A 27,836-nucleotide genomic window follows, 5' to 3' on the forward strand; every position below is an offset into this window, starting at 1 on the left:
TTGAAGCAAAAAAATGAAATAGATGAAAAACTAGTGGTCATCATTGTAAACTACGGGCAAATAAAACATATCTAATGCAGGCACAATATTTCACATCGTAAAAATGCATTTATTACTTCAACATGGCATTACTAGCAAATTTAATTGGTAGAGAAGTCAATTCAGCTTTCTAATCTAATCAAATCTAATCTAATAGAAAAGTTAAAACCAAAAGTCACTTTCTACTGCTGAATCAAATTTGTAGAAAATTAAATTCATTCTCGTTAAAAACCGTGTCAGCATGTAAATTTGTGACATTGAAAAATTCATTCATTGAAAAACTCATTCAATTGGCTTCCTGAGAAAAAAGTTTTTTAAAGATGTGGACAACCATTGCAACATTACTATAAAGTTAAAATACTGAATGACAAATCATCATTGAGCACTACTGTAACAGCTATTCAACCATTTAGACACAGCACTAAATTCCAATACTATGCTGTGAATGATCTTTTCATCTATTTGTATGTAACAACGACTAACAACTTTTATATTGAATCATCTAAAATTTCTGATGTCAAAAATTCTACAAGAACTGGTCCCCACTAAAAACACAGACTTGGAAAATGGCAACAAGCAAATGCAGCAAGACTTGGCCCACTGTCCCCTAATGCAGCAACTTCAAAGTAAAGTCCAAAGGTGATCACCTTAACTACACACACCTTTAGAAACACAGCGGACAGAATTGGGGACACATACATGTAGTTCCTAAGCAACATTTCTAACAGATACCAAGCCACTATTACAAAAGAAAGTAACATCAGACAAGGAAAAAGTCAATAGATAAGCTTGGAGGATACCAAGCATCTGGAAGGGGTGTTAGGAAGACTAGCACCTCTCCATATTTTGGAGAACAATTAATTGTTTCCCATTAATCTAATTGCACCTCTGAGTCTTCATTCCTCACATGGCTGCAGAAGAGTGGACCCTGCCAGCCTGTCAATGTGATATACATAATAATCATAAACATGATTATTATTTCGTATCATACCAGCAATATACTATGTAAGCACTGTTCTTTAGTGGTAGTCCAGTTCAGCTTTACACACAAAAAGTTAGCAAACAAATCTCATTTATTGATTAAAGAAACAGAAGAGAAAGAAATGAAGAGGTCGAGCCGTATACAGAAATGACAATTTGACAAAATTCTAAAAAGAATTTACTCTGGTGAGGTAACGTTACACTCAAAGTTTTCCCAGTACAATCTGTCCTTGAGTACATTAATCAAAAGTACATGTAATATTTTGCAGTGCACTCATGATCCTTTGATGATACACCTACATATTATGCATCTCTAACTCGTAATATACAATTTGTATTAAGTATTCAAAATTGAAAGCTTATCAATAATTTTTACCAAACTGACATTGTGTACAAATAGAAGACAAAAACCTTACCTGGAAAAGGTGATTCTGTTTCATTGAGACAGCTGACACACCATTCACACACATCTGAATCACCCAGTCTAGTTATAGATAGAGGAGGTGCAGAAAAGGCAACAAACATCAAAACTCACTTTTCAGCATTTCTTATGCAAAAACTTTAGGCTCCCAGAGAAAGAATTTACAGTATTTCCAACACAAATTGCAAACTTCTAATAACTCACAGTTAGACTTGAGTTGGGTTGGTTTATAGCAAAAGAGAGAGAAGAAGCCTATGGTAGAATTAGTTTTGTCAGATTATAAGCATGCACTAGGTTCAGGCATCTTATTTTGGGTATAAAGCAGGCAGAAAAGAAAGCACAAAACTACCTTCTACAGGGAAGATAAGAAATGGTAATGTTAGCTACTACTGTAACTATTAAGTTATAGACAATACAGGGACATATATTCTACTAAGAGAAGAATCAGATCTGCCATGCACTACATCAGCTCACTACATATACTCTTAAGTACATTAGCAGACATCAAGAAAGAACACATGACATTGCATGATAGTTAGTGTTGAAGGATTTATTAGTTACATGTTTAATTTTCATAGTATATAACACACAACAATAGATGCATCTTGACAAAAGTATTAAACATCTATTACGTCACAGCAAGCACGTTCTATGGATAACATCCCCTGTAAACTCCAAATCTAATGCGAGCACACACAAAAAAGATTATACATTCAAAAAGAATATATAAAAAAAGGAATGAAATGCAACAGTTCAGCTCATTAACATATCAATTCAGAGTTTTGGTTTGAAACCTGGTTCTCCAGAGTTCTTCCCTTTAGTCACTGATGAAAGACAGCAGATGCTGTCTGAAACGTCTGTTTCAAAATTGTATCCAGTTGCTTGAGTAAGTATATTTGGCGCAGTTCAATGTATCAATTCAATAAATATAGAAATTAAGCAGAATTTGACAATGGAGGCCCTTGATACTTGCCGAAAGTTTTGTGGACGCTAAGCTTGCAAGCAGTATCTAAACACTCAATATATGTAGCTGAACAAAAGTCAGGTATCCCCACTCTACGTTTATTGCGAACGGTCCTGAGAATAGTCCGCAGATGGCATCTTGCAAAGGGTAACAAAAGTTGTCAGGTGAAAATCAATGCGCGCGCTGATGTCATCCATAAAATTCACTTGCTGTTACCATACAGTAAGGATTTCTACAGTGTCTATAACAGTCAAAGGTATAACTAAAAGGTAATGCATAGGTATGGTTAATAAACTTTGCATGCAGTCTACCGGTACATACAGTAGTATGAGGTTGCTTTTAGCCATCTCTTTAACTTAACTGAAGAGGTCAAGAGTTATAAAGCTATTTTTTCACAAAAACGTGGAAAAATAAAAGACAAATCATAGTGAATCATTTCTAATTAAAGTTCTGTTGGTAACAATAGAAAATGTTAATGATTAGTCTTTAGAGCTTGAAATACTTGTTAAAGCCAGGTTGCCCAGTGAGCAACCTACATTTTTGTAAGCCAAAAGTTAGGTTGGCCATTGATATATCAGGTTGCCGCAGTTTTTGAAGGACCACTTTTGTGCATTATTATTATAATCATTGTTTTCAAGCAACTTAGGCAGAGACATACAGGTCCCAACCAGAACACTAGTTATATCATTGAGGAGGATGAATGCTATGGTCTCCACCCCAAAACTCATTAATAAGAGGAACACAAGACTGTCAAGAAGGCCCACTTTACACAGAGTCTTCTGGACCGTGATATTGGAACAGAAGTAGAATGTCGGCAAATGTAGTTACAAACCCTGCTACCTCTCGTAAGAACTTCAATCTAAAATTCTATATCTAACTTCAAAATTTCAAACAAGTACTAAATCAAATTAAGTACAAGAAAAGGTTTATATTTTGCTTTTTCTGATACTTACATTTCAAGAATATTCTGTATATTAGTGTACATATAATAGTACCTTTACCCTATAGCAAACAAAATATCTAGGTGCACCAGTGAACTCTCAGTCAAAAATTAGGTGCACCAACTGTTGTGGGGGATTTTTACAGTACTGTGGAAAAGCCTTTGTACGACCATAAAATTCCTCCTTACACGGCAGAGAAAGCTGTTGCCATCCCGATATCACCAGTCCCGATATTGCAAATTTTGATGTGTAAAGTGCGCCTATAAAGTTCTGCCAAGCAAGGTATAGTTTAGCAACTGGGCAACTGGGTATTTCAAGCCCTGGACTTTGTCTTGACCATTTGAACACAATCTGCATGGGATCTCCAGTCCCAGTAGTACCTGACTACTCCTGAGCTATGGTCACCATGGTGATGAACAAAGCACTCCTCTATTGCACCAAACGGCTCAAGTATCCCATAAACCTCCTACAGTCAGAAATCAAACATCAATTTTTTTGGTCAAAGAAACCAAAATAAGGTAACATGAAGCTGCACTGTAAGGACAGAATAAAAGATTTGAACAAATAGATTATAAACATGTTTGAACATAAAATATCAAATATCTTTAACTTTAAGTGACAATTTACTTTTACCCGAATACAAAAAATATATCTTTTTCATCAACACTGTACACATGCATGAAAAGTGCTTAGATGCAAGTTGTACTAAAAGTCACTCATTAAGTCACTGTTAGCTTACTAAAATAAACTGTACAAAAAGTCAGAAAAGAAACTAAAGTCTGACTGTTATCAAAACACGCAAACAGTGCTACCCTGTTATGTTAGGACAAACTGATTTGATGATATGGATGACATCCTCTGGGCATCCCCGGAATTGATAGCAAAAGAGCCATTATGTGACATTAGTATCCGTTTTCCGATACTGTAATTCACTTTATCTTCACGGTAGCAAAATTTCACGGTGTAAGGAAAATGGACATTTTCACTGAACTTTACCTTCACAATGGTGGCAAGTGATATACAGAACAGATGTGTAAAGGAATCATAAATAATTACAACAGGTTTTTCAAGGTGATGATAAGTTCATGGTTCAGAGGGGACCGTGAAACAGTGAACATAAAGTCACAGTGAAAGAGCAAGAATGACAGTATTCTTTTCTGCAACTCATGGCATGAATTTGCTCCTTTTAAAACTTCTTTGCACAATTTATAATGTGGTCACAAATGTTTTTGGGGCAATGGACAAAAACATGTGTTCGCGGATGTCATCCATATAATGTAGTCAGCGTAGACTTATGAGCAAATCTATGTCTCTATCTAGCAAGGATGATATACATCTTGACAGAAGGACTGAAGAGGACAACCTGCGTCTGCACACCAGGGGGAAGGTTGTCCAACCGTATCCAGTCCCCGGCAGCCAAAACAGCGCTCTAGAGTGATTGATAAAAAGAAGTAATATACAGGTCTAATTTTCAGTGACTGTCAAAAGAGTAGACAGCACAAGTATATCTACTGCAACTGCTTCTATTGTTACAAAAGATAAGAAAACACATTCAGTGTCAACTTTATCACAACTACATGTGTACATGATGCATTTGTTTGTTTGTTCATTCATCTGTTAGTTGGTTTGTGTTAAGACCCTTGTAGTGCCTAGTGGCACATAGGGTCTCCCAGTTAGCAACTTATTGGAACCAGGAGCTCAACTGTGAGGATGCTACCCAAGGGACATCTCTACATGTATGTATGCATGATGTAAGGCTAAAAATCTAAAAGAATTGATAACCCATCATTTCTAAATCAAGGACGACCCAAATAGAGGCATTCTTACCAAGTCTTCAGGACTTAAATCTGGTGTAGGCTTTATTGCTTCCTTCTCATCCCCTACAAAAAGAAACAGAAATAGCATGATAGCATTGTATCTGTGTAGCATTGTATCTGTGTAGCATTGTATCTGTGTAGCATTGTATCTGTGTAGCATTGTATCTGTGTAGCATTGTATCTGTGTAGCATTGTATTTGTGTAGCATTGTATCTGAGTACTTAGCATTGTATCCGAGCAGGCCCTACACCCACTCTAACCCACAGACATATGTAACAATAAACTTTTTTATCCCAGGATGTTCTCTAGGCTCCCCTACCAGAACTGTGGTTGAGCACATATGATGATCATATATTGGTTAACATTAAGTTCTTGATACACAGCCAAAGAGTTAATACCTAGCTATTGTTTTAGTGACCATCTGTCACCTTCCTATGGGCAATACTGACTGGTTCTACTTTGCACTGCAGCTAGGTTTCAGCCAGGTGGTTCATGACCGGTCATACTGCTCATTACCAATCTGAGTCTGATAGCATCTACCCATTCACTGCCAAAGTAAGATGTTTACTTGCACCTTTGTAAGTAAAAAAAGCATTGGTTTTAGATCGGCGAAGTTTTTAGAAAATTATTTACGTTTTTGCTTTTGCATCCCAAAGAGATCAACCCCTTCCCAGCCTTCTGAAGAGTCCAAGGAGAAAACAAATCCTCCCCTAAACCTATCGCCAAGCCAGCTGTTCAACATCTCAGCCTACAGTGTACAAAATATTGATATACCTCCATTCTTGCTTTGCCTGTTGTTCTGTTTCTCCAGTGTCTTCTGATCATCAGTTTTGGGGCTAGTGCGCACATCAGGAGACACTCCTTGTGGAGAGACGTTGTTTGCTTTGCCTTTTCTCTTTCTAGGAGACCTCTTACTTTTGCTAGAACTATTAAGATGAAAAGATGAACATAAATATTGTTCATAAAGTCTGGAAAAAGTGATAATGGAGATGGCAAGGTGGTTTGGATGGTTGACTTACATTTAGTTACAGTTTAAGGGTTCTGGGGTCAAATATGTAGCAGGCCCAAGTTGTGCCCTTGAGAAAGGCACTTAACATCCATTTCCTCACTCGACTTGAAAATGAGTGCCTAGCTACAGCTAGGGATGTCCTCTTGTAAGGAACCGTTACGCATCTTGCACTTAATGTACTTATTGGTGTGTTACACCCCGTCAGTTTACCAGTTATGAAAAACAAATAAAAAATCTACAGAGATGGACTTTAATCTTTGGGAAACGCTGCCACCTACCCCTTCGCCGACAAGTGTGGCCACTCCTCCACGTCATCAGATTTCACTACTACTAGTTTGTCTCCCCTCCACCTCTTCCTGAGATCTGGAGTCCACAGACGTCTTGTTGACTGTTGTCCTGCAGCCTGACTCGGAGGTTGAGTCTGTGTTTTGGACTCCCTTTCCTTGGTGTTGTCATTCCTGTTAACGTCGCAGCCAGGAAGCTGTTTCAGCGAGGACTGTTTAGTGTAAGCTCTGAAGTCGCCCGAGGAGCCGCTGCACAGGGAATGAAAAGTTGCGATCATAATTAATTAGTTGCTTCATTGATGAAGAGCACAGCTGAAGTCAGCATGGGTGTTTCCAGCTGCAAGCGTACGACCGCCGCACCATTCCAAATCGAGGACTGTGCACATCCAACCTAGCGTGTGGCTGCCAAACTCTACCTGCTAATTTCTTCAGTTACAAACAAGCTTTCATCAGTGTGCCACTTGAGTTCAGCTGGCTAAAAGGGAATTTCCCACCGCTATAAACATGCGTTCGTGCAGCCGTTTACTTTTTGGGTAGGTGCTCTTTTAGGGTACAAACTCGGAGTAATACAATCATGAATGAGACGTTATAAGAAGCCACACCAACCTGAAGGTGTAGCCATTGTCAGTTTCCCTGCCTGGAGCCTTGCCGAGTACCTCAGCCTTGGACCTTCCCCTGCCTCGACCCACACCGACTCTGCATAACATCTGCTTGGTTTCCTAAAACAAGCAAGCACCGAGACACACAACTAGAAAACAAGACCAAGGAAACTTTCTTGTCAGGTTTTGTGGGAAAGTGTGCAACAAAGTCATAACCTTTGCAAAAAAAGTACAGTAATTCTTTACCAACAGTATAAGTGATGATATCGAAAAATGATATTTTGTGATAAAAATGATAATTTTAATATTGGACTTTAGAGATGACATGAAATGAATATCTACAAAATTGGAACATCTAAAGAAGTACCAATTTGTCTTAACCTTTAGCACACTGAAGTAGCCAATGGCACCCCATTCTCTATTGGTTACAGAGTTAGGCAGCAGGGAGAAGATTAAAGGGTGCCTTTTCAGGAAAAAAATAATGTTACCACCGGCCTATGAAGCCATTTATTCACAGGACTAACAGACAAACCCGTAGAAAGTTTACTTTTTGAAAATAAATTTCCGCACCTGAATCCTCCAGTCATCCTCAAACTGACTGGCCAATGGGCAGTTAGGAGATGAAGAGCATGCTGGGTAGTTAGTACGTTCCTGTGCTTCCCAGAGTCTGAGGCTGAATGGCTGGTGCGACACCTAGAGACATGCGCTACAAGTTCATGCAGGTTTGTACAAGGAAGGCAGACACAAGATGTCGAAGCTAATTTCCATCTCGTAAACAGTTGTCTTCTTTTATGTGTGTTAGCATATATCAGCACGCTCTGTCACTTTAAGTATATTGGCATGCTCTGTCTGTCCACCCCATGATGTTTCGTGGCGTAGTTGGTTAGGGATTAGGGTTTAGGCTTTTTGATCCAGGTTTTAAACATATTAATTAGTTGATGAAAAAGCAACAACGTGGATGGCTACAATATATCATTTTGAACCATGCATCATAATGTTATAACCACATAGAAAAAATTTTTTAAACAATTTCTAGTCATAAATAGCATACTTGGTCCTCTACTTTTTTCCTTGGCTCAGGGTAGGCCAGGTTTTTGGGAAGTATTATTGATGCAGCTGGAGGTCTTGTCTTCCCCCTCCCAACCCCTGCTACTGGTACAGCCTGGAGTTCCTATTAAAGGACAGAAAACACATGACTTCTGAGCAAGAAAAATATAGTTTCAAGACGTCCAAATCCGGTATTCGATTTTCGACAGTGGCACAACTGGCATGTTTGAATCCATTGATTCGAACTAGGGAAGCCTGGGCAGTATCTTAAAGCATGGACCGGTCCGAACACCCGTATCGAAGGTTTTCGCAGCCCGGGTATGATATAAGGTACGTTACACATCACTACAGTTACCATATCTCAACAGGACATATGCAGACCCCAGTACATTTATAATACCTCATCACTGCTGTCGTGTCCATTGAAGAGCCACTCTGTTTCTGAGGAATGTTGCAAGGATTGGTACTTGAAATCAGTTTGGAGACTGTCATGGCAACCCGCATCCCAGTGTCGCCAGCGAGAAGCCATTGTACAAATGAACAGGACAGGATGAAAATTCTGGACAGAGTTTGAGAAAAATGCAACAATCAAATCACAGGAAAAGAAAATAGTGCACATGGAGAAACAGATGAATAAATATCTTTCTAACAAATTAGTCTATTCCATATCAAAACATTGGAAAACGATATCATAAAGTAAAGCAAAATGAAAGTTTCACTCTGACCCTGAGGCCTCTGATTCGAAGCAACGCGCCACGAGTACCGTAGATTGATGCACGTATGGATTTCTTACGCGTAATAAATTCGCGTATGGAACGTCAAATTTGAACTGGAATGTCTGTCTTGAAAGTTACAGTACTGAGAGTGGGAGCCTCTGAGAGGACACAAAGATCAGCTTGAGCCGCGACAAATAAAACAAATCCAGAGTTAACGATAGATAGTTCTCGTGGTTGCATAATTTGTTGATCGAACTGTCTTCAACAGAACAGCAAACTTGAGCAAAAGTTCTGCCCCCCACCCCATCTTCACCAACTGACAAACTTTCCTCTGCGTGGCTGCATTTCTTGGAATTTGTTCCTTCTAATCTTCAAAATCTTCCGCCGGATGATCATTATACTATCATAGGGTGGACTGAACAACATCCCCTTTCTTTCATATTGATGAGATAAACGCCTATTAGGCCTGTTGTTATCTATAAGATATGATAAATCATCAAAGTTACCGAACCCACGCTCTCCAAGTCCTGCCCTTGGCTCTCTCAGTCTCTGTCGTCCCGCTATTCAGCTGGCATTTGTATTCTATACCGCTAGATGACGCTTGAAAGCGGTCTGCCCTCAGCACAAAATGGGAAATTATGTCAGGATCCGCTAGTCGTCGCTTTTGATCCGTCAGGAAGTTGAACTGAACACCCCTGTAACCTATATTGGTACATGCCATTTCGCGCCTTCCCTTCCCAGATAACCTTTGACCCTTAACTTGGCGGGAAAGTTGTTTGCGACGGAGTCTCCACAATTGCAACAATTCTAGTGCAGAATGGCTCAGCGATCTATCGCGTAAGTAAAGCTTATTTTGCAAAACAAAAACATCCACACGTTTTCTAACATATATCTCCATGTGCTGATGGAAAATTTGCTTCTTTTGCAGGTCGTTTTTTGTGCCCAGAGCGAAGACTCCGAAACAGGACACATCGGCGTCTGGGTGAGTTTGCCACAACTTGCCGCCATTTCTTACTAAAACACACTTACGTATACAAGACAGACATTAACATTGTGGGCACGCCATTAATGTAGAAAAGTCATCTATGATTAATATTTTTTAGTGTTTTTGATTGTCAGGGAAATCAGTTTTACAGAAAAATGATGAAAAGATTTATGGTGTTGCCCCCCTCCCCAGTAATAACAGTCTCAGCCTGCTAAAATTATATATGCATAAAACGTGGGAAAATAATACGAAGAAAATTAACAAATCGTTGATCATTATTCTACCAAATAGGGGAAATGATCAATGATCAAATGAATAGAGGATTTTTTCTATCCAGTTGGAATTCTAGCAGGTGGGAATCAAGGTACACATGTGTAAATGACTTAATTGCAACATTTTCATTTGTGATATGTGCATTTCTAGCCTTAAGTCACCACTTAAGACAAAGAACGGCTCCCCTCCTGCCTCTGCCCAAGGGGACGACTCCCCGGTCAAGTCCGTGCCGCGTAAAAAGGCGCGGCGCATCATCGACAGTGATGATGACGAGGATGAGGGAGAGAATGTTGCCATGGAAACAGAACCAAGTAAATCAGCTGATGAACAGGTACGGTTTTGCTAATGTTGAACATGTCGAAATAAGAGGATGAAGATATTTCTAGTTGTATAGAACTGTTTAGGAAATTGCCATATATTGTGTCCATTACAATTGTTGTGCAATAAAGTCTGTTGATGTTGTCTTAACTCATAGGAAAAGTATTGGAAATGTTTAGGTGATGACAGCTTGACTGCACTGCCTGAGTGTTGGAGTGCATTATGCTCTTTCCTTTTTAGATTGTTGCTCATGTTCAGGGCAAGTTTATTGGTTTATTGGCAAGAAGTCTATGCTTAATTGCGGAGAGTATGTTTTACATGAACGTATGTTGTAAGATCTATATGTGATTATGTTATAGCTTCTTATGTTTGAAATTATGTTTCCTGGATCAGAAAAGATTTCGGAGAAAATTGTAGATGACTTTTCCTAGTGTCGACTCCAGCTCGGACATGTTGTAAGGGATTGCATTCATCATTTCGGATGGTGATGTAAAGCCGGCGGCCCCGTGTATGAGGGAGCAACACACTTATGGAGAAGAGTAGGGGTGACCCGATGTACTTGGCCAAAACGTGATCCGTGGCAAAGCCGCATTGCACTTCCACCAGCTACTTGAAAAAGCAGCATGCTTCACCTCAATTGAGGATGGCTGCTTTACCTTTACCTTTGGCTACTTGTACATGTAGTAGATTTGGGTGAAAGATAAGACTTGATCACAGTACTGTTTCTGTTTTAATTAATAACTAAATAAAACTCATCTCAGAAGGAAGCGAAGGATGCTGAGAAGGCCCTCAAGGTCGTGGAGAAGGTGAAAGATGAGAGTGACGAGATTCCGTCTCCCAAGATGCCGAGAGTCACGTACAACGGGCCGAACCTGCAGTCTCCTGGGGGCATCCCCAAGAGAAAGACTGGTGAGACATCTTTCAGTTCAATCTTGAATTTGTGATTAAGTTTTAAACAACTTGGAATGCTTTTAATCTTCAAATGTTTGCAGTGGTTACGTTTTCCCAGTTCGCCTGTGAATATGTTTGTATTGTATTACTTCTACAACTTCAAGGTATTACTACTGTGCTACAGGATTTTTTCTACCTGAACAAAAACACTGCAAAAACCACATATCCCATCACAGAATTAAGTCCCGCAAAAAATATTAATTTGCAGTAGTCAGTCTCTCACACACATTTTGATGTTACCAAAAAAACAGTGTTTCTGTTGTCTTTTCTCCCATGTGGAGTCAATATTGTTGGCAGAAAGATTGCAAAATGACATAGGGCCAGCAAAAATGTTTCTTAGGATAAACGTTGCAGCCAGACAAAGTAGACAGCAATATTGAAATGGTAGCTTGGTGTTTCTGCCTACAGCTCGCAAGCAACTCCCAACACCAAAACGTAAGCTCATTGAGACAAAGAGCCCAACGTCCAACGGGCACACATCGCCCTCTACAAGTGAAGAGGAGTCAAGCGCCAAGAAAGTGAAGACAGAAAAAAAGGATGAGACCGAGGAAAAAACAGAAGAAAAGATGGAGGAAGATGCCCCTGACAAGGAAGTGAAGGAAGAAGTAAAAGATGATGGTGAGTTTTGAAGCTTTCTTCAGTACAAACTTTAGATTGATTCCCTGTTTCAATATTGTTACTTATCCATGACAATAACATAGATTTCAGTTGATATCAGTTTGATCGTTATTTGTAACAATTTGTACACATCATTGCGTTGGCTTTACCATATAAGTTTATTGTAAAATTAGGCGCAATTCATTTTTTACTGCAATGCCGATTTTTGTCCATGTTTTATCAATAAACCAATCAATACAACAACTTCTCGTCTGTATGATAGGAATAGCTTTTTTCTTGACAAGAAGTGTTATGTCAATCATATCTAAGTTCAGAAATCTGTGTCTGCCACTGCAGAAAAAGGTGTTAAACAAAGCAAGAAAAAAAGCCCAAAGCCGAAGAAAGAGAAAAAAAGTCCCAAGTCTGTTGAGAAGAAGAAGGTAAAGGAAGAAGCAGGAGAGAAAGAAAAGGAGTCAGCTGGTCCTTCCGAAGACTCCATGGATTCTCTGTTTGCTGCTGTGATTAAGAAGGCAGGAGAAACACCAGCTGAAGAGGAGGTATGGAACTGATCAAGAAATAAATAAGAAGTCGTTGTTTTTGAATTAGGAATCTTTATCCAATTTTTACTAAATTTTACTTCAGTTGGGTAGTGTTAATGGCACATGTTTTGAACCAGTTTATTTTTTAGTTAGAGTGTCTCTGTTAATATGTTTTTGTTTGTGTGTGTCTGTTAATAAAGATGGAAGAAACAGAGGAAAACAAAGAAAAGAGCACAGAAGACGTAAAGTCACCATCTGACAAGAAAGTGAAGAAGGAGGAAGACAGCAGCAAGAAAACCAGCGCAGGAATCAGCTCCTTCTTTTGTAAGACCCATCTTCACCTTTGTCTTGTTTTCAACTGTTGTCATTTTTGCCCATCTCCAATGTGTTGACAGCCACTCCACAGGGTAGGGCGAGTCTACATACAAATGTAGTACAGTCAGTTCTTTTGTTGGTGCGCTTACCTGGCCCTTCTCTTTGCCTCGGCAGCAGCTGCTCTCTCACATGTTTGTTCAATAAAGCAAAAGTGACTTCCGATGTAACATGTTTACTCACATTTAGGAGTCTAAAAAGCGTTGCTTTTAGATCAGTGAAGTTTGTAGAAAATAATCTAAATTTTTTCCTTTGCAGCCCCGAAGAGATCCACCCCTTCTAAACCTTCTGATGAGTCCAAGGAGAAGAAACCCTCCCCTAAACCTGCAGCCAAGCCCATGGCTTCATTCTTCAAACCGAAACAGGAGGCTGACAAAACGTAAGGAAGTACTAAACTAAGAGTTTTCTATAGCTCTGCTATATGTTGCTTTCTTTTGATAACTTAGTATAATAGTAGTTTTGTACAATGTCATCATCATTCCAGGGCATTGTCGCTCCTTTGGAGGAACCCCTCCCTTGACTGACTCCAGTCTTTTCTAAGTCTAGTAGTTCTTGTACAATGTAATACATGATTTATTCGATCCATGTTTACATTTTCAGTGCTGGCCAGTCTGGATTGACAGCTGAGGACTACAACCCAACCAAGGCCCGCTATGACCCTGTGGAGGATGCCTGTTGGGCTAAGGACAAGAAGTATATTCAATTCCTCCTCTGTATGGTGCCTATGGGGCCTTATCAGGGCCTTATATGTATTTTCGTGGGTCCCCTTTCAGTGGTTTCCTGTACTGAATATTTATACTTTGATGACTTGTATTCAAATTACTCACATACTTTTCAGAAAACACAAATACTAGTCAGGGAATCACAATAAAAACTTGTGTTTTCAGGGTTCCATACCTGGCCTTGGCCAAGACATTTGAAGCCATTGAAGAAGTTCGAGCCAGGTGCGTACAGATCAATAGGTTCTTAAGTGTTAAATAACATGTCTAGTGCAAAACCTCTCCTCAGTAAACATCTTGAATAGACTGTAAGTCTTGACATCAAACATAATCAATTGGAGACTGTAAAATTAGACTCAAAATAAAACTAAAAGCAGCCCGTGTCCTACTTGTGTGCCATACATATTAATTTCATTGTACAATATTTGGCTTTTAGAACATTCTATGTACACAATCAAAATTCTTCTCCGTCATCTCCAATATGTTACTGGTATCTTTTTCTCCAGATTGAAGATTACAGAGATCCTTTGTAACTTCTTCCGTTCGGTGATCGCGCTGACCCCGGATGACCTTGTGCAGTGTGTGTACCTGTGCCTGAACAAGGTCGGTCCCGCGTACGAGGGTCTGGAGCTCGGGATCGGGGAGACCGTGCTCATGAAGGCCATCGCCGAGGCAACGGGAAGGAAGATGGCACAGATCAAAACTGACGCTCAGGAGAAAGGGGACTTGGGAATAGTGGCTGAGGTGAGGGTAACACACTTGTGTTTTGTTTTTTTAATCTGTTAAAACTTTGAGCCCTCATCACACATTCAGAAGCTTCCCACTACATTGCTCCCAACCACTCCCCAACCAAGGACGGAGCCAGAATGCAACCAATTCTAGCCCCAGTTTGTTCCTTAAAGACTAGTATGTAACGTTAGCCTCGCTGATCAACTCCCAACCACAGATGATCTTGCTCACAACTAGCACAACCAACCATGGTCTGGAGAAGGTTGGGAGGCCATGGTCAGCTACATCTATGTGTGTGTGTCGGGATTAAGCAAAGAATTGAGGCAGTAGGTGTTGACTACTTACATGTATGTTTGTTGTTTCCTTTCAGACCAGTCGCAGCACACAGCGCACCATGTTCGCCCCACCCAAGCTGACAGTTAGAGCGGTCTTCAACAAGCTGAAGGAGATATCCACTATCAAGGGCAATGATGTAAGCTAAGGCATAATTCCTACTTTCATTTCTTTGTTCATTAGCTAGAAATATAATACAAACGTCAAGTCTGAAAGTTCAGACAAAGAACACCTTCGAGTAGCAGAAGTTAGAAAGGAGGATAGAACTTGTCTAACTGTTCATGTCACAAAGACATTTGATATCATTTTGTTGTACAATGATTTTTATTTTCTTTCATCACTTAGGTCATGACAAAGAAGATAAACTTCATCAAGGGCATGTTTGTTGCGTGTCGGCAGTCTGAGGCGCGGTACCTTATCCGGTCACTAGGTGGCAAGCTGAGGATCGGGCTTGCAGAGCAGTCTGTCCTGACAGCGCTGGCCCACGCAGCGACTCTCACTCCAGCTGGGAAAGGTACTTCTAACAAAAATAAACTTCTTTTGACATTTTTGAAAGCTTTGACTGTAGTGGAGGTCATTGATTAGATATCTCTGTTGTCAATCGCAATGAAGTCTTGTCACAACTTTGGCATTTGTTGCTTTTTGCACTTGATTCTTTAGACTGTTTAGGAAATAAACTGAAGTCGTTTTATAGAGTAGCAACTTGATTCTGAACACAAATCTGTAAACATCAAACTTCCATTTAATGTTTCAAAATGTATTTTTGATATATTTTAGATTGAAAAGAGGTATATTGTCTGACATCTTTTTATGTTACCTCAAGATGTAATGGATGCAGGGAAGGGCAAGTCTACAGATGGACTAAAGAAGATGTTAGAAGATGCTGCACTCATACTCAAGACTACATACTGGTCAGTATTTGGAGACTCGAGTTTCCTGTGTATATAGGTGTATATGTAGTTGAGCCACATAGATTAGATTTGACCTTGTTTAAGAGGGAGTACCTTGTGCAGCCAGTATTCCTGTGAATTGCTATGTAAACACATACAAAGCAAAGAATGATGGGATCTCATCTGATGACGTCCCTAACAATCCATCATTTTCCTTTGTGCTTCATTTGAGGTGCGTTGAGATGGGTCAAACATTTCAAAACAGTACCCTATGATATGATACAATGTATGTGGATTTGTGTGACAGTTTGAATAAAAGTATGCAGAAGTATGAAGCTATGAGTATGACTGTCTTGCTGTAATTGTGATGTTGGTTAACTTGAGGATTAGTCCGTCCCACCTTTCTATTGTAAGTGAATTTTAAACAAGTAGTATATGATTTCATTAACATTTTCTGTACATACGTTTCATTTGTGTTATATGATTTATGTACCAGTTGTCCTACCGGTATGTACTCTGGGCCCCCTTGGAAATCAACAATTCTGTTGAAGGGGCTATGCAGATGTCTTGAAGATGAAATAAATAAATAAATTGTTTACGTTGATGAAAGTTAGACATCCAGGTAGTAAGATACGCCAAAAATGATTACTCAAGCAACTGGATAAAATTTTGGAGAAAATATTTCAAGATTTTATCCAGTTGCTTGAGTAATTATTTTTGGCGAATATTGTTTAGTTTCCTAATATTTACTGCAAATCTGAAATTCTCTTCCACAGTGAGATGCCTAACTATGACGCCGTCATTTCTGCCATGCTGAAGCACGGGCTGGAAGAGCTGCCCAAACACTGCAAGCTGACGCCCGGCACCCCCCTCAAGCCCATGTTGGCGCACCCCACCAAGGGGGTGAGTGAGGTCCTGCGCAGGTTCGAGGGGGCAGAGTTCACCTGCGAGTACAAATATGACGGCGAGAGGGCACAGGTCAGTCGCTGGCATTAATATATTATTTAACTGTTTCCGTCATTTTAAGAAAAATTTGTTCTTTCTTCTTTTTGCTGTGAGAATGTATTTTGTTGAACGATATGTCTTGATTATTGTTAACGTTGTTTCTATCAATTATCGTACTGCAATAATTTCACATTCATAATTCTTAGATCTGCTTTCTTGGCAATGTGCTGTTGAAGGACATCTGTTTAAAAACTATTGGAAGGATTTGAAAAAGATGTGCAGTATTAAATGATATGTCTGAACTAATGCGATGTTAAGTGAGCATGACACCCTGTATCTATTATAACCTTCATCAACAGATACCCTATGAAGTTTTTGAAGTTTGTAACATACTTTGACAGAAATCAGTTTCAGTTTAATTGATAACAATAGGTTGGAACTTACAGTAAAATCGCTCTCAGGATACAGAGGAAACATTAGAGTTAAAAAACAACAACAGCAATCAATATAAGCTATATCCTCATTAAAACCTATACAATTTGAAATATTGACGTTCGTGGTCTACATCAAAATTTGCTGGGAACCGATCAAAAACCATGAAAGTATAAAAGCTCGCAACATCTAGAGATGCTTCTTGGACAACAACTTCAGAGCACGCGGTCGAAATGATTGTTGTTCAAATGGGTTTGATGTTCCATTTAATCTTGTCAGATCCACATGCTGGAGAATGGAGAGATCCACATCTACAGCAGGAACCAGGAAAACAACACCTCCAAGTACCCAGACATCATTGCACGCATGCCAAAGGTCAACCACGAGGATGTCACTTCCTGTATCATCGACTCCGAGGCGGTTGCCTGGGACCCGGAGAACAAGAAGATCCTGCCATTCCAGGTGCTCAGTACCAGGAAGAGGAAGGTGGGTGTCACATGATAGGAGCATGGTAATCACTTGTTTTTCACATGACATTGACATACTAGGCATCCCACAAGCCATAAGTTGTGTTAGTGATAATATTGCATTTAATAAACAAGATTGGGAAAGTGAGGATTTTGATAAAACATTGTTTTGGTGAGTCGGTATTTAATCTTGTGAACTACCGAATACACTATTAAGACTTTTCATACTATGACTGTCAAAATCAAATGATGAAAGCTAACGATTCTTACTCCTTCAGGATGCTGACAAGTCAGAGATTAAGGTGCAGGTGTGTGTGTATGCCTTCGACCTGCTGTACCTCAATGGACAGGTGAGTTGAGGAATATCTTTAGACTTACTTACTTATATCTTATCCAAGATACACTGTTTTTTGTGATTTTTCTATTTTCAATGGATGTAAGAAAGAATATATAGTAACCTTACCTGTAGCAATGATTTTATTCCTATGTAGCAAAATATCCCATCATCTATTCAGTTCAACTTACAGTTGTACTTACTCAGAGCAATTAAGAATAACTTGACTATATAACCTCAATGTAATTTGATTTTTGGAAGTTATGAAAGTTATCCAAATTACATATTACCTATTGTAAGTCACTTTCCCCTGTTTCAGTCCCTGGTACGAGAGCCCTTCCGCAAACGTCGCAAGATGCTGCGAGAGTCGTTCAACGAGGTGGAGGGAGAGTTCGTGTTCGCCACGTCCATGGTGTCAGGAAACACGGAGGAGATCGCAGAGTTCCTGGACGCCTCCATTAAAGGTACATGTACTGGGAATCTTGACTTTTTCACAGTGGTTTTATTTTCCATGCTTTTTGCAGTTATCTCTCTACCATGAATATGCATTTCCAATGTATTACTACTGTACTACTAATGCTGAGGGATGACTGCGGTGGGTTAGATGTCCGCTTGCCAAGGAATGAGTCCACTCTACCTTAGACTGTACTACATAATCATAAATTGTTTTAACCATGAACTTAGAATTCTTCGAAGACCTTCTTTCCCCTTCCGCTGTGAAAATAAAGTCCCTGCAAAAATGAATGAATTTGCAGCATCAAACTTCTTATATTTTAATTTCTTCAGCAACTGTCGACAGTTGTCATGGTCAACCATCCTGTAGTATAGTTAAGCACAGAAGTCCATCTGTAGTCATCTTACTTTCTCTCTTCTGGTGTTTCTGTCGATAATATGTGTTGTAAGATTGTCTTTGTCGTACATAATTTTTTCTCAGGGAATGATGCAGTATGATGCTAGAAAAATACACTATGGATGATTTGTTTTAGTATTTATGAGGGTGTCAGCATGGACTTTTATCCTTTTTTTTCCTCTAAGCTTAAGCTGCAGATGAGAATTTTTATTAATTTTTAAAGTTAACTGTTTTGGTATTTTATAGACAGCTGTGAGGGCCTGATGGTAAAGACTCTCGACAAGGATGCCACCTATGAGATTGCCAAGAGATCACATAACTGGCTCAAGGTACTCACCACAAACTGACACTCTTACACGGAATACTAGTTGACACTTTCTGGTAGTTGTACATGCAAAGATGCAACACTTTAGTGGCTTTAGCTTTAGATTTGGATCAACTCTACCAATTCTTTAGAGCAAAAGGTTTGTTTTGAGTAGAGTTGTTGCAGAATATCAGGACATAATGATCTTTCTGAATTAATGATAAGGGTGCACAGGGAAACTGCCGGACCTATTGTAACTGAATCTCTTTTACAGTGTTCAGACAAAATTTGTATATTGCATGATGACCTCCATATATGATTGTTTTGCTCCCTATAGTGTTCTGTTCTGTTTTGTTCTAAGTTAAAGAAGCTTAGTATTACCCTGTAATAAAGGTATTAGAGGAAGCACCCACTGGGTACTTAACTTCCCCTTTACTTTGTTTTGATTTAGGAAGTTTGGATTTTGTCAGAGTCTATGATTGCCTTGCTCCTTGAAATTCCCTGTAACGTCTCTGTTCTGTTTCAAGTTGAAGAAAGACTACCTGGATGGGGTGGGAGACACACTGGACGTGGTGCCCATCGGAGGCTTCCTGGGCACAGGCAAGAGAACAGGGAAGTACGGAGGCTTCCTATTGGCCTGTTACAGCGAAGAGGATGAGGAGTTCCAGTCTATCTGCAAGGTGATATGGCCCTTTGTTTTACATTGATGTTGGCTTTTGTTGAGCATTTTATACTTTGCTGTAAGTGGTCAAAGATGTTTCATTGCTTACTAGTGATCTTTGTGTCCACAGGTGATGTATGATTCTATGAACAGGTCAACATACCTTTATTGTTACTCAATCACTATAATCTAATAAATGATGACCCTGATGATTTATGCAGATAGCTTCATGCTTTCTATTTGTAATGGGCTTAACACCTTGTTGATTTCGCAGAAGTTTTATAGCGGGACACACCAATGTCTGTTAGGAACAAAATGGAAAATGTGTGTCCCTTCTTAAATTATGTGGTGCATTGTCCAAGACAGATGTTTGATATTTGTCAGAGTCGACATTATAGCAACTTCAAAGGAAGAAGATGAAAGGCTTCACAGCTGACCCTTCCTGACTTCCTTCCCTAGATCGGTACAGGCTTCAAGGACGAAGACCTCGATCAGCATACAGAGTTCTTTAAGAACCACGTTGTTGACAAGCCCAAGTCGTACTATCGCTACGACAGCAGTGTTGAGCCGGACCACTGGTTTGATGCAGTTCAGGTGTGGGAGATCAAGTGTGCGGATCTGTCCATCTCACCTGTACACAAGGCTGCGGAGGGCATTGTGAGTTCCTTCGTCTTGTTTCATAAAGATGTTAAAATGCACTCATCATCATCATGTCTGTTATCTGTCTTGACCTTTAGCACACTATAGTAGCCGTTTGGCACCCCATTCTCTATTACAGGTTTGCATAGCAAAACCTTTGTTGGATCCATTGGCATGTGTGGTGGCCGCCATCGGAGGGGTGTTTTTTGGGGTCGCTAGCGTTCTCTCTATTTTTAACAAATCGGCACACAACTATCACACATTCAACTAAAAAAAAAAAAAAAATTCAATACCAGTTCATATTTATAAAAAGACCCTGTAATCACTAAACTAACATCATAGCAAACCTTAAGTATATGTAGCACAAATACTTGACTCTTGTTGGTTACAGAGTTAGGCAGCAGGGAGAAGGTTGAAAGGCACTAAGAAATGACCTAAACCAAACCAAAGTAAAATAAGACGTATCATGTTGCAGTTTTGCAGTGTCCTGCTAAGTGTCTCTCTTAGGATGTTAGACATAAGATGAAAGCCCTCTATCTATTGTAATGCGTAAAATCCAGTTTCAGTTGCTGTAACAATTTATTGTCAGAAGGTAAAAAGGAATTATTTTGAAAAAAGGACAATTTTGGAGTTATTAACCAGTATATTTAACTCATTTAACCTTATTCTTGCTGCCTAACTCTGTAACCAATATGGAGTTGGGTGCCAAAGAGCTACTTCTAGAGTGCTTAAGGGTAAAAGAATCACATACTGTATGTTTTTTTAACAGAAACAATAGTCTTACAACTTCCCCGTTTACCACAGGTTGACCCAGAGAAAGGGATCTCCCTGCGTTTCCCACGATTCCTGCGTATCCGTGACGACAAGAAGCCAGAAGAGGCAACCAGTGCACAGCAGGTGATTGACAGTTGCCACAAGATGTACAATTTACATGTCAATTTCTTTCTGGCAAATTATCTCTTCGTCAAGCCCCTATTTCACTGGCACGTTTGCTGCCTCGCTGCATCCAAAATTGGATTTGTTACCCTTGACTTAATGATAGTAATATCTTGTGAAACGTACAAGTGTGGCTGAAAAGACAAAAAAACACAAAGCACGCAAAAATTATTCTATCAATGAAATTTGTTGAGTACGCTGTCAGATCACTTGGTGGGTCCAGTGAGATAAGGGCTTTAGCTTCTCACTTTCTTTCAGGCGAAATATCTCTTCCTCAGAATCTGTATCCTATGGTGAAGTTATTGTTGGTAATCTCTTGTGAAAATGAGTTCAATTTTCAATCTTGAATTTTCTTTTTTTTGAATGGCAAGTGAATAGTTTTTTGTAGTGCACATCCATGTATTTCAAGATAGCATTACATCAGTAATGTACATATATTTGTAATTCAGACCAAAGCATCAAAAGAAGATAATTGCCAAACGTCCCTATTTTAGAAAATTTTCAACATCTGGTACAAGAATTCTTTCATGTCTCTAAAGCCTTGCCAGTCCTCAACAACAACATCTGTCCATCTATTCTATTCCTCCTTGTCCGCCAATTTAGGTCATTAACGTGCAATCTCGTTATGACCTCCGGTAACCTGGTCCGCCGCAGCCATACCGGCAAGAAAACAAAGTGACCTTGACTGTCCTTCAGGCGTGAACACCTAGTCTTAATCCCGGCGGAATGGAACTCAGCTCATGAGCATACAGATGAGCTTGCTCGAGTATATCCTGCACATCTGTACTTAAATTTATTTCTGCTGGACTATTTCATCTAAGACTTGAAAGATTCAACAGACTGGTGCTTTGATGTGTTTTTTTGTTTGTGGACAAATGAAGCCAAACCTTTTTTGGGGGGTAGAAGGGAAGGCAAGAAGGTGTAGAATGTGAGGACAGGTCTGGAATCACAAGTGGATTCAAGTATTTCAAAATTATCTTTAAAATGGCAACCTTTGTCACATTTTCTGAGGACCATGACTTCTTCAGAGTTTCTCGAATATCTTGTTTAATAGTGTTTCATTGATTACGCAAATAAGGTTTTGATTAACATTACATGTCTCAATTGATCACTTCCTGTCACTCAACAGTGAACTTGACAATCATATGGAAAATATACACCTACGAAAACAAGAGACAGACAGACCAAGAACAATACCTCCTCTTCCATTACTCCATGACCTGGCATGTCTGTAATGTCTGATAAACGACTAGTTGTACCTGTCCACCTCTGATCTCTACTTCCTGTCACTCCTGCAAGTCTGACCTTTGTGGTGACACCATCTTCCCACTCACTTCCTACCACTATACTGACAATGTATTCAACTCTAAACACAGAAGAACACAAACATCGAGACACATTGAAAACAAAAGCAACATAAACGAAAGTAACAAGAAGAAAATGCAACAAACCAAATCGCCAAATAGCAGTTACTCAAGCAACTAGACAATGATTTTTGAAACGGTCAGACGTTTCAAGTAGCATCCACTACTTTTCATCAGTGACACATCTCCAAACTCATATCCAGTTTCTTGAGTAACTGCTATTTGGCATATCTTATTACCTGGATGTCTCACCTTCATCGACGCAATAAACTGATAGATAATTGTGACTGTTCTCCCCAGGTTGCAGAGATGTATCTTAACCAGGACCAGGTGAAGAACCAACAGTCGAACGACAAGTCTGAACCAGCCGACGACGACTTCTACTGAGACAAGTAACCTTTCACTGTCTTGTTGGTTTTGTCTATTTTCTCGATCATTGCATGTGTATGAACTTCTGTTAACCAATGGAATGAAATTTATGGGTTCTGTTGATTTCTTGTTATACGATTTTCTGGGTGTTATCCCAAGGCAGTTTATGTAATGTGCTTCATTGTACAGAATACTCTTAGAGCTTCATTTCAGCATGTTACTTACAGCTATTGTGTAGTAAAAGTCTACCAAGAGAAAGTCTCAGCATTTTGTGTTTTTGAATTAAATGTATACAGAAATTGGAACATTCTTTAAAATTTGCCTCAACTGTGGCGTCTTTGACGTTAACATACATGTAGACAAGCTACGAAAGACAATGAAATGCTGATATTTACATAGTAGTTTACTGTGTAACCATTATTTTCTGAAATAGAAACGATGAACTTTACTAAAGTTTCTATCTTTAAGGGACCAACTTATCTGCAGAGTAACCAAGAAAATGTTCTGGCTAGCTTTTACTGCAGACACAGAGTGAGATTTAGACTCAGAATTATACTCAAAACTTAAAGCATACTTTGAATAAAGAGTTTTCAAAAGTTGACAACATTATTTTATTGCCTTATTTGTATTGCACCATTTGAATTCTATCTGCCCTCAGAATTTTCAATCCCCTCGTTATGGGCCCTTTTATGTTTCCAGATTTGTATTTCTTTTTACAACAAAGCTCAGAAAGGTATAAAAGGTAGTTATGACAAAACATTGCATGTGTGTTCATAGTACAAATAACGCTGATTTCATTCACTGGTAGTAATTTGTTATATTTTTATCATCTTATATTTTTATGATGAAAAATCCTGCTCAAAGGTATTTTTTTCTTTTAGACTGTTTTCATGTCATGTTCAGTCAAATAATCTCGGCTTTATCCTTCGCACATATGGCACTGACACATGTAGCTCTTAAAATGTATTTGGAGAAGAGCACTCTGCTTGCACAGGAATATTAATGCGCCATGCAGAGGAAACGTAAAGGCTGTTCTTGCAGAGTTGATTGAACTCTAGCCAGAGTGGACTGGATTCTGCTGGAATTAGAAGACCGGCTGTAACCAGAGACTGAGATAGAAGAGGCAGTAATAAACGTAATTCTCCAGCATTACTGGCTACAAAGTTTAATGAACATAAAGCTCACAGAGAGAGGGCACCGATAAGACTGCCTAAAGCCACTCAACCCTTTTAGACTCTCAGAGACAAATGAAAGCAATTTTTTTTATTAGACTTTATTAAATTCTTCAACTTAAGCCAGTCTTGCAAGGCAGGCATAATTGTTCCCTGCAGCTCCAAAGCCAACAAAGTAATGCCATTACAGCTTGGCCTTTGTAGACAGTTGTTGTGTCGGAGGTTTCAAATGTACGATGTTCCCTTCATTAGGGTGGCTTCCCTTGAAATGTAAATCCATCCTTCACGATGAAAAAGGAAAATCCTGATTAGATTCAATGTTTATTCTTGGAGCCTTGCTATCAGCCAGAAATCGAAATCCGTGTGTTGATGCCCTTATAAGGCTGCGTTTAGCTCCAGATCTTCTTCAAAGAGACATCAAAACAAGCTGCTACGTGAGCGCAACACGACTTTGGGCACATGCACTTTGAGTACCCTATTTTGCCAAACCTACATGCAGTACTTTAATCCTGATATGCTACAGAGTACAATGATGATGGTATTGATAAATGTTACTTTGTGGGATTTTATGAGAAACTACTAGTAGGTAATGTTACATCTAGCTACTACTGCATACAAAAATGTAGGATATTAACTGTCATTGCTACATTCGAGTGGGATGAGAAGAAACACATTGAATGATGTGATCATTGTACAAAGTACATTGTACATTGTTCCAGCACACATTTAAACTGTAGATACCATTTGCACTCTTTCACAATTTTGCTCCCAATGCATCACTGGACTTTAAATGCTCTTTTGAAATATTTTATAAAAAGTGTTGATATTTTCCACTGCAAAGAATTTGCAAACAGTTAACCAACTTTTATTTCCTCATCTTCAAAAATGTCTGTCCTAATAGCATCTTTTTCCTAGACTCATGATCAGTAGCCTAGAGTGTAATCTTCTGATGTTGAATGTAACACATTATTTATACCTCAACATTGTAAACTATCATCAGCGTTATGATGTTTTCTAGTCCAGGGCTATTGCCAGTTTGGCCACTTGGAAAAGTAGAGTAAATTTAGTCCGGACAAACAGCCTGACATGATGATGATGATATGTGTAACAGCTAAATTATATTGCAGACTATTGCAGGTTTGCAGGTAACACATCACATTGAACCATGAGTGAAAGGTTGATCTCCAAGCAGATGTAAGGATGAGGCTCTAGAATTCAGCAAAAAGGGGAACAATTGGCCAGAAAAGTCAAAGGAAGGTTAACATTTCCTCCTCAGCAAATGAAACCCTATGGTGGCCTAACTCCCCTGGCAAATTATTTCTCCCTGTAGCCAGCGTAGTAAGTCTGGTAGAGACTTATATCAGGCTCATTCTTGCCTGATATAAGTCAAGTTCCAGACAGATGTACCCCCCCAATCAAACTCCCTGCTTGACACTGACTTGGGAGTGAAGCGTGCTCAGATGACGACCGTGGTGAGCGCAGCCAGATGGTGCGCTTTACGTCGGAGGGAAAGCCTGCAAGAAGCTCGCTTTTCCGCCTCACCCAGTAAGTAAAGAAACGATGAGAGTAGTGGTAGTTCACGGAAGGCTACCGCTATAGCCTGGAGTCCTGCCTTGTTAGCTTTGGTCTGCTCCCAACGTCCTTGACGGCCAGCGATGTTGGGAGCAGACCAAAGCTAACAAGGCTGGACTTCTGGCAACCTTTCATGTCCTTTCACAGAATTGGACTAGAGTCTTTCTTCCCCGCTGATTCTGCTGAGCCCGTTCCCTTGGATTTGTTTTCACTAGATGGTTAAGGACAGTGGGAATCTTGTTAATCCTGTAGGAGTACCATTAAAACACACTGTACTAGAAAACACAGTACCAATGTTGCAAAAGCAGGCATAAAACACTGAGAATGAGCCAGATCCTAATATCTGCTTGGAGACTATGAAAGGTGACATACTCTCTCTCTCATCCCAGACACTTTCTGAATGCGCAGTCTACTTTATAGCCCGACCTTGTATAACAGATGTTTCGGAACACATTAGAAGACAGCATCTGGTTAAAACTCTCCTTAGAAGCAGATGTGGCTTCCTGTGTTATGGCTCTTTTCATATAACAGCTTGGTGAGACGCAGATGAGAATGGCACGAGATGAAAGTGTTTATCTGCACTGTCGCAGGCTGTGCATGAGAGCTTCATGTTTTTCATTTGTGTATCATGGTAGTCAGCTATCAACCGAAGCCCAGGCTGTATTTGAAATAGCTCTGTCCTTCAAATACTGGTGCTTACAAAGTTTCTGCCTTTTTTTTCTCACCCGAAGCAACTAGAGACCTTTGAAGTAATTTGGACAAATTGCCAGTTCATGATGAAAGGACACTTCTGATGTTACGTCTGATTTACTTTGAATTTCTTGAGGTCTCTTTAATTATGTTCAGTTCCTTCTAAGAACATGTAGTAGCAACTAAGAACAGAAAATGATGTTAAATGTATGACATTATACTAAATCTTTGAATCAAAAACTTAATTTGGTATGTGGTCTTTGATGGCAGTGTAATTCCCTTTTTAGAGCACAATTGAATTGCTTTCAAACTGATTTTGGCTGTAAGCAAAGATGGTAATTTCTTTTGAAGATAGAATGTCATTTTGTTTACTTATACGGCACTGGTCTGTATTAGATTCAAGGTAGAGGTGTTGGTTAGGACAAATTTCTGGAAACTGTCAGGTGGTATATGTTTGTAGAATGGAGGGTTACATGCAGTTCCCTAGTATACTTTCCTACAGGGTTACTATACAGTGAGCTCATTTGGAAAGTTGATACCGGTGAACAGGATGATTTAACAATGACACATGACCCATGAAAGATCGGGTAGACTTCAGAACCAATGTTTCAAGCAGTAGAAATAATGGTCTAGCAGAATAATTTTCTCGTAGATTCCTCAATAACATCCTCATTATAATGATACCTACCCTCCTAGAGACTCAGACGACATGCAGGATGTTAAAAGATATCAGACTAAAAGGACGTAGGATGTGCGTGGGTGTTTCAATGCAGGAAGCCAGTCCACAGAATAAGAATTAACGAACCTTTTGGATTGAAATTTGGATAGTTGTTATCTACTGTTTCCAGCATCCTTGTAATTCATGAACTCAAGGTTTACATGAGTTGGTTCACTTTAAAATGGTTTAATTTCATGGATATAATACATTGTACATTCAAGTAATTTTGAAGTTGGCAAGACTTATCTTAATGATACACTTCTATCTATCTGTCTACCGGCCTGTATCAGCCGGGATTGAAAAATTTAGCACTCTTAGTTGTAAACAAGGAGATGCCACAATATTCCTAACAACACCTGTATGACAGTCCAAAAATCAACCTGTATTGTGCCATTGATGACCAACTATGGCAGGGGAAACAGTTTTTAAAGAAAAGTGATCACCTTGTTTTTAAGAGTTCTTTGCATCTTCAAGACAAATTCTGGCTACAAAGATAGATATTTCTTGGTTGCTCCTCAGCAAGCTGTAGTGTCCTGCACTTCTGGCTTTGGGCAGTAGATGGCACTTTTATTACATATTGGGTAGATGCTTGCCCTTTCAACAATGTTTTTCAGCAGCAACCTGCTGCACAGTAGGATATGCGTGTGTAACAAACCTTTTGAACAGGACAACAATTCCAGCTGTTGACAAGGTAAAGCAGGATTTACATTGACTACGCACAGCTAAATTTGGCTGCAGTCAATAATGCCTTGCGGAATCAATAGAAGACATAATAAACCGGGCTCCGTTGGCAAAGAAAACTGCGCAAACATCCTGGTATAGCAGACGTATGGGGCAAAATTAAGTCAGCTGTAGGAAG

At 39.4% G+C, this 27,836-nt stretch overlaps 2 protein-coding genes across 9 annotated transcripts; one reads left to right on the top strand and one right to left on the bottom strand.

Annotated features, from left to right (window-relative positions):
• Positions 1-88: 88 nt before the first annotated feature.
• LOC136440769 (uncharacterized) lies at positions 89-9,554 on the bottom strand. Of its 7 annotated transcripts, none has more exons than XM_066436875.1 (12): positions 9,330-9,554; positions 8,503-8,661; positions 8,119-8,226; positions 7,626-7,748; positions 7,063-7,175; positions 6,451-6,705; positions 5,938-6,089; positions 5,174-5,226; positions 4,710-4,775; positions 3,727-3,812; positions 1,437-1,504; positions 89-975 (listed from the first exon to the last, which is right to left on the bottom strand). In XM_066436875.1, the coding sequence occupies exons 1-12, from the start codon at positions 9,537-9,539 to the stop codon at positions 911-913; spliced, it is 1,458 nt and encodes a 485-aa protein (XP_066292972.1). In that variant the 5' UTR covers positions 9,540-9,554; the 3' UTR covers positions 89-910. The 7 variants fall into 7 exon arrangements, with proteins under 7 accessions (XP_066292972.1, XP_066292970.1, XP_066292975.1 ...); XM_066436873.1 differs by having other exon boundaries at positions 8,107-8,226; XM_066436878.1 differs by having other exon boundaries at positions 8,107-8,226; positions 9,325-9,438.
• An 11-nt stretch (positions 9,555-9,565) lies between these two features.
• LOC136440768 (DNA ligase 1-like) lies at positions 9,566-23,429 on the top strand. Of its 2 annotated transcripts, none has more exons than XM_066436871.1 (23): positions 9,566-9,655; positions 9,747-9,800; positions 10,227-10,407; positions 11,156-11,303; positions 11,754-11,963; positions 12,300-12,499; positions 12,682-12,805; positions 13,112-13,232; positions 13,454-13,546; positions 13,741-13,797; positions 14,079-14,316; positions 14,672-14,773; positions 14,980-15,148; positions 15,458-15,545; positions 16,301-16,502; positions 17,181-17,387; positions 17,647-17,718; positions 18,022-18,166; positions 18,799-18,881; positions 19,384-19,536; positions 19,977-20,174; positions 20,961-21,053; positions 22,757-23,429. In XM_066436871.1, exons 1-23 carry the CDS (start codon positions 9,636-9,638, stop codon positions 22,841-22,843), a joined length of 3,045 nt encoding a protein of 1,014 aa, XP_066292968.1. In that variant the 5' UTR covers positions 9,566-9,635; the 3' UTR covers positions 22,844-23,429. The 2 variants fall into 2 exon arrangements, with proteins under 2 accessions (XP_066292968.1, XP_066292969.1); XM_066436872.1 differs by having other exon boundaries at positions 11,159-11,303.
• Positions 23,430-27,836: the final 4,407 nt, after the last annotated feature.

Source organism: Branchiostoma lanceolatum, chromosome 8 (genome assembly GCF_035083965.1).
Source record: "Branchiostoma lanceolatum isolate klBraLanc5 chromosome 8, klBraLanc5.hap2, whole genome shotgun sequence".
Classification (NCBI taxonomy): domain Eukaryota; kingdom Metazoa; phylum Chordata; class Leptocardii; order Amphioxiformes; family Branchiostomatidae; genus Branchiostoma; species Branchiostoma lanceolatum.

What these genes read in the sequence shown, in the direction of transcription:
- LOC136440769 (XM_066436873.1), bottom strand. Translation starts at nt 9,539, where the DNA reads ATGGCATGTACCAATATAGGTTACAGGGGTGTTCAGTTCAACTTCCTG. An exon ending in GACAATGGCTACACCTTCAG is followed by an intron (nt 6,706 to 7,062) that starts GTTGGTGTGGCT and finishes TTCCCTGTGCAG; the next exon opens with CGGCTCCTCGGGCGACTTCA. An exon ending in CCCCTGGTGTGCAGACGCAG is followed by an intron (nt 3,813 to 4,709) that starts GTTGTCCTCTTC and finishes TTCTGACTGTAG; the next exon opens with GAGGTTTATGGGATACTTGA.
- LOC136440768 (XM_066436871.1), top strand. Translation starts at nt 9,636, where the DNA reads ATGGCTCAGCGATCTATCGC. An exon ending in GTAAATCAGCTGATGAACAG is followed by an intron (nt 10,408 to 11,155) that starts GTACGGTTTTGC and finishes AACTCATCTCAG; the next exon opens with AAGGAAGCGAAGGATGCTGA. An exon ending in ACAAGGCTGCGGAGGGCATT is followed by an intron (nt 20,175 to 20,960) that starts GTGAGTTCCTTC and finishes CGTTTACCACAG; the next exon opens with GTTGACCCAGAGAAAGGGAT.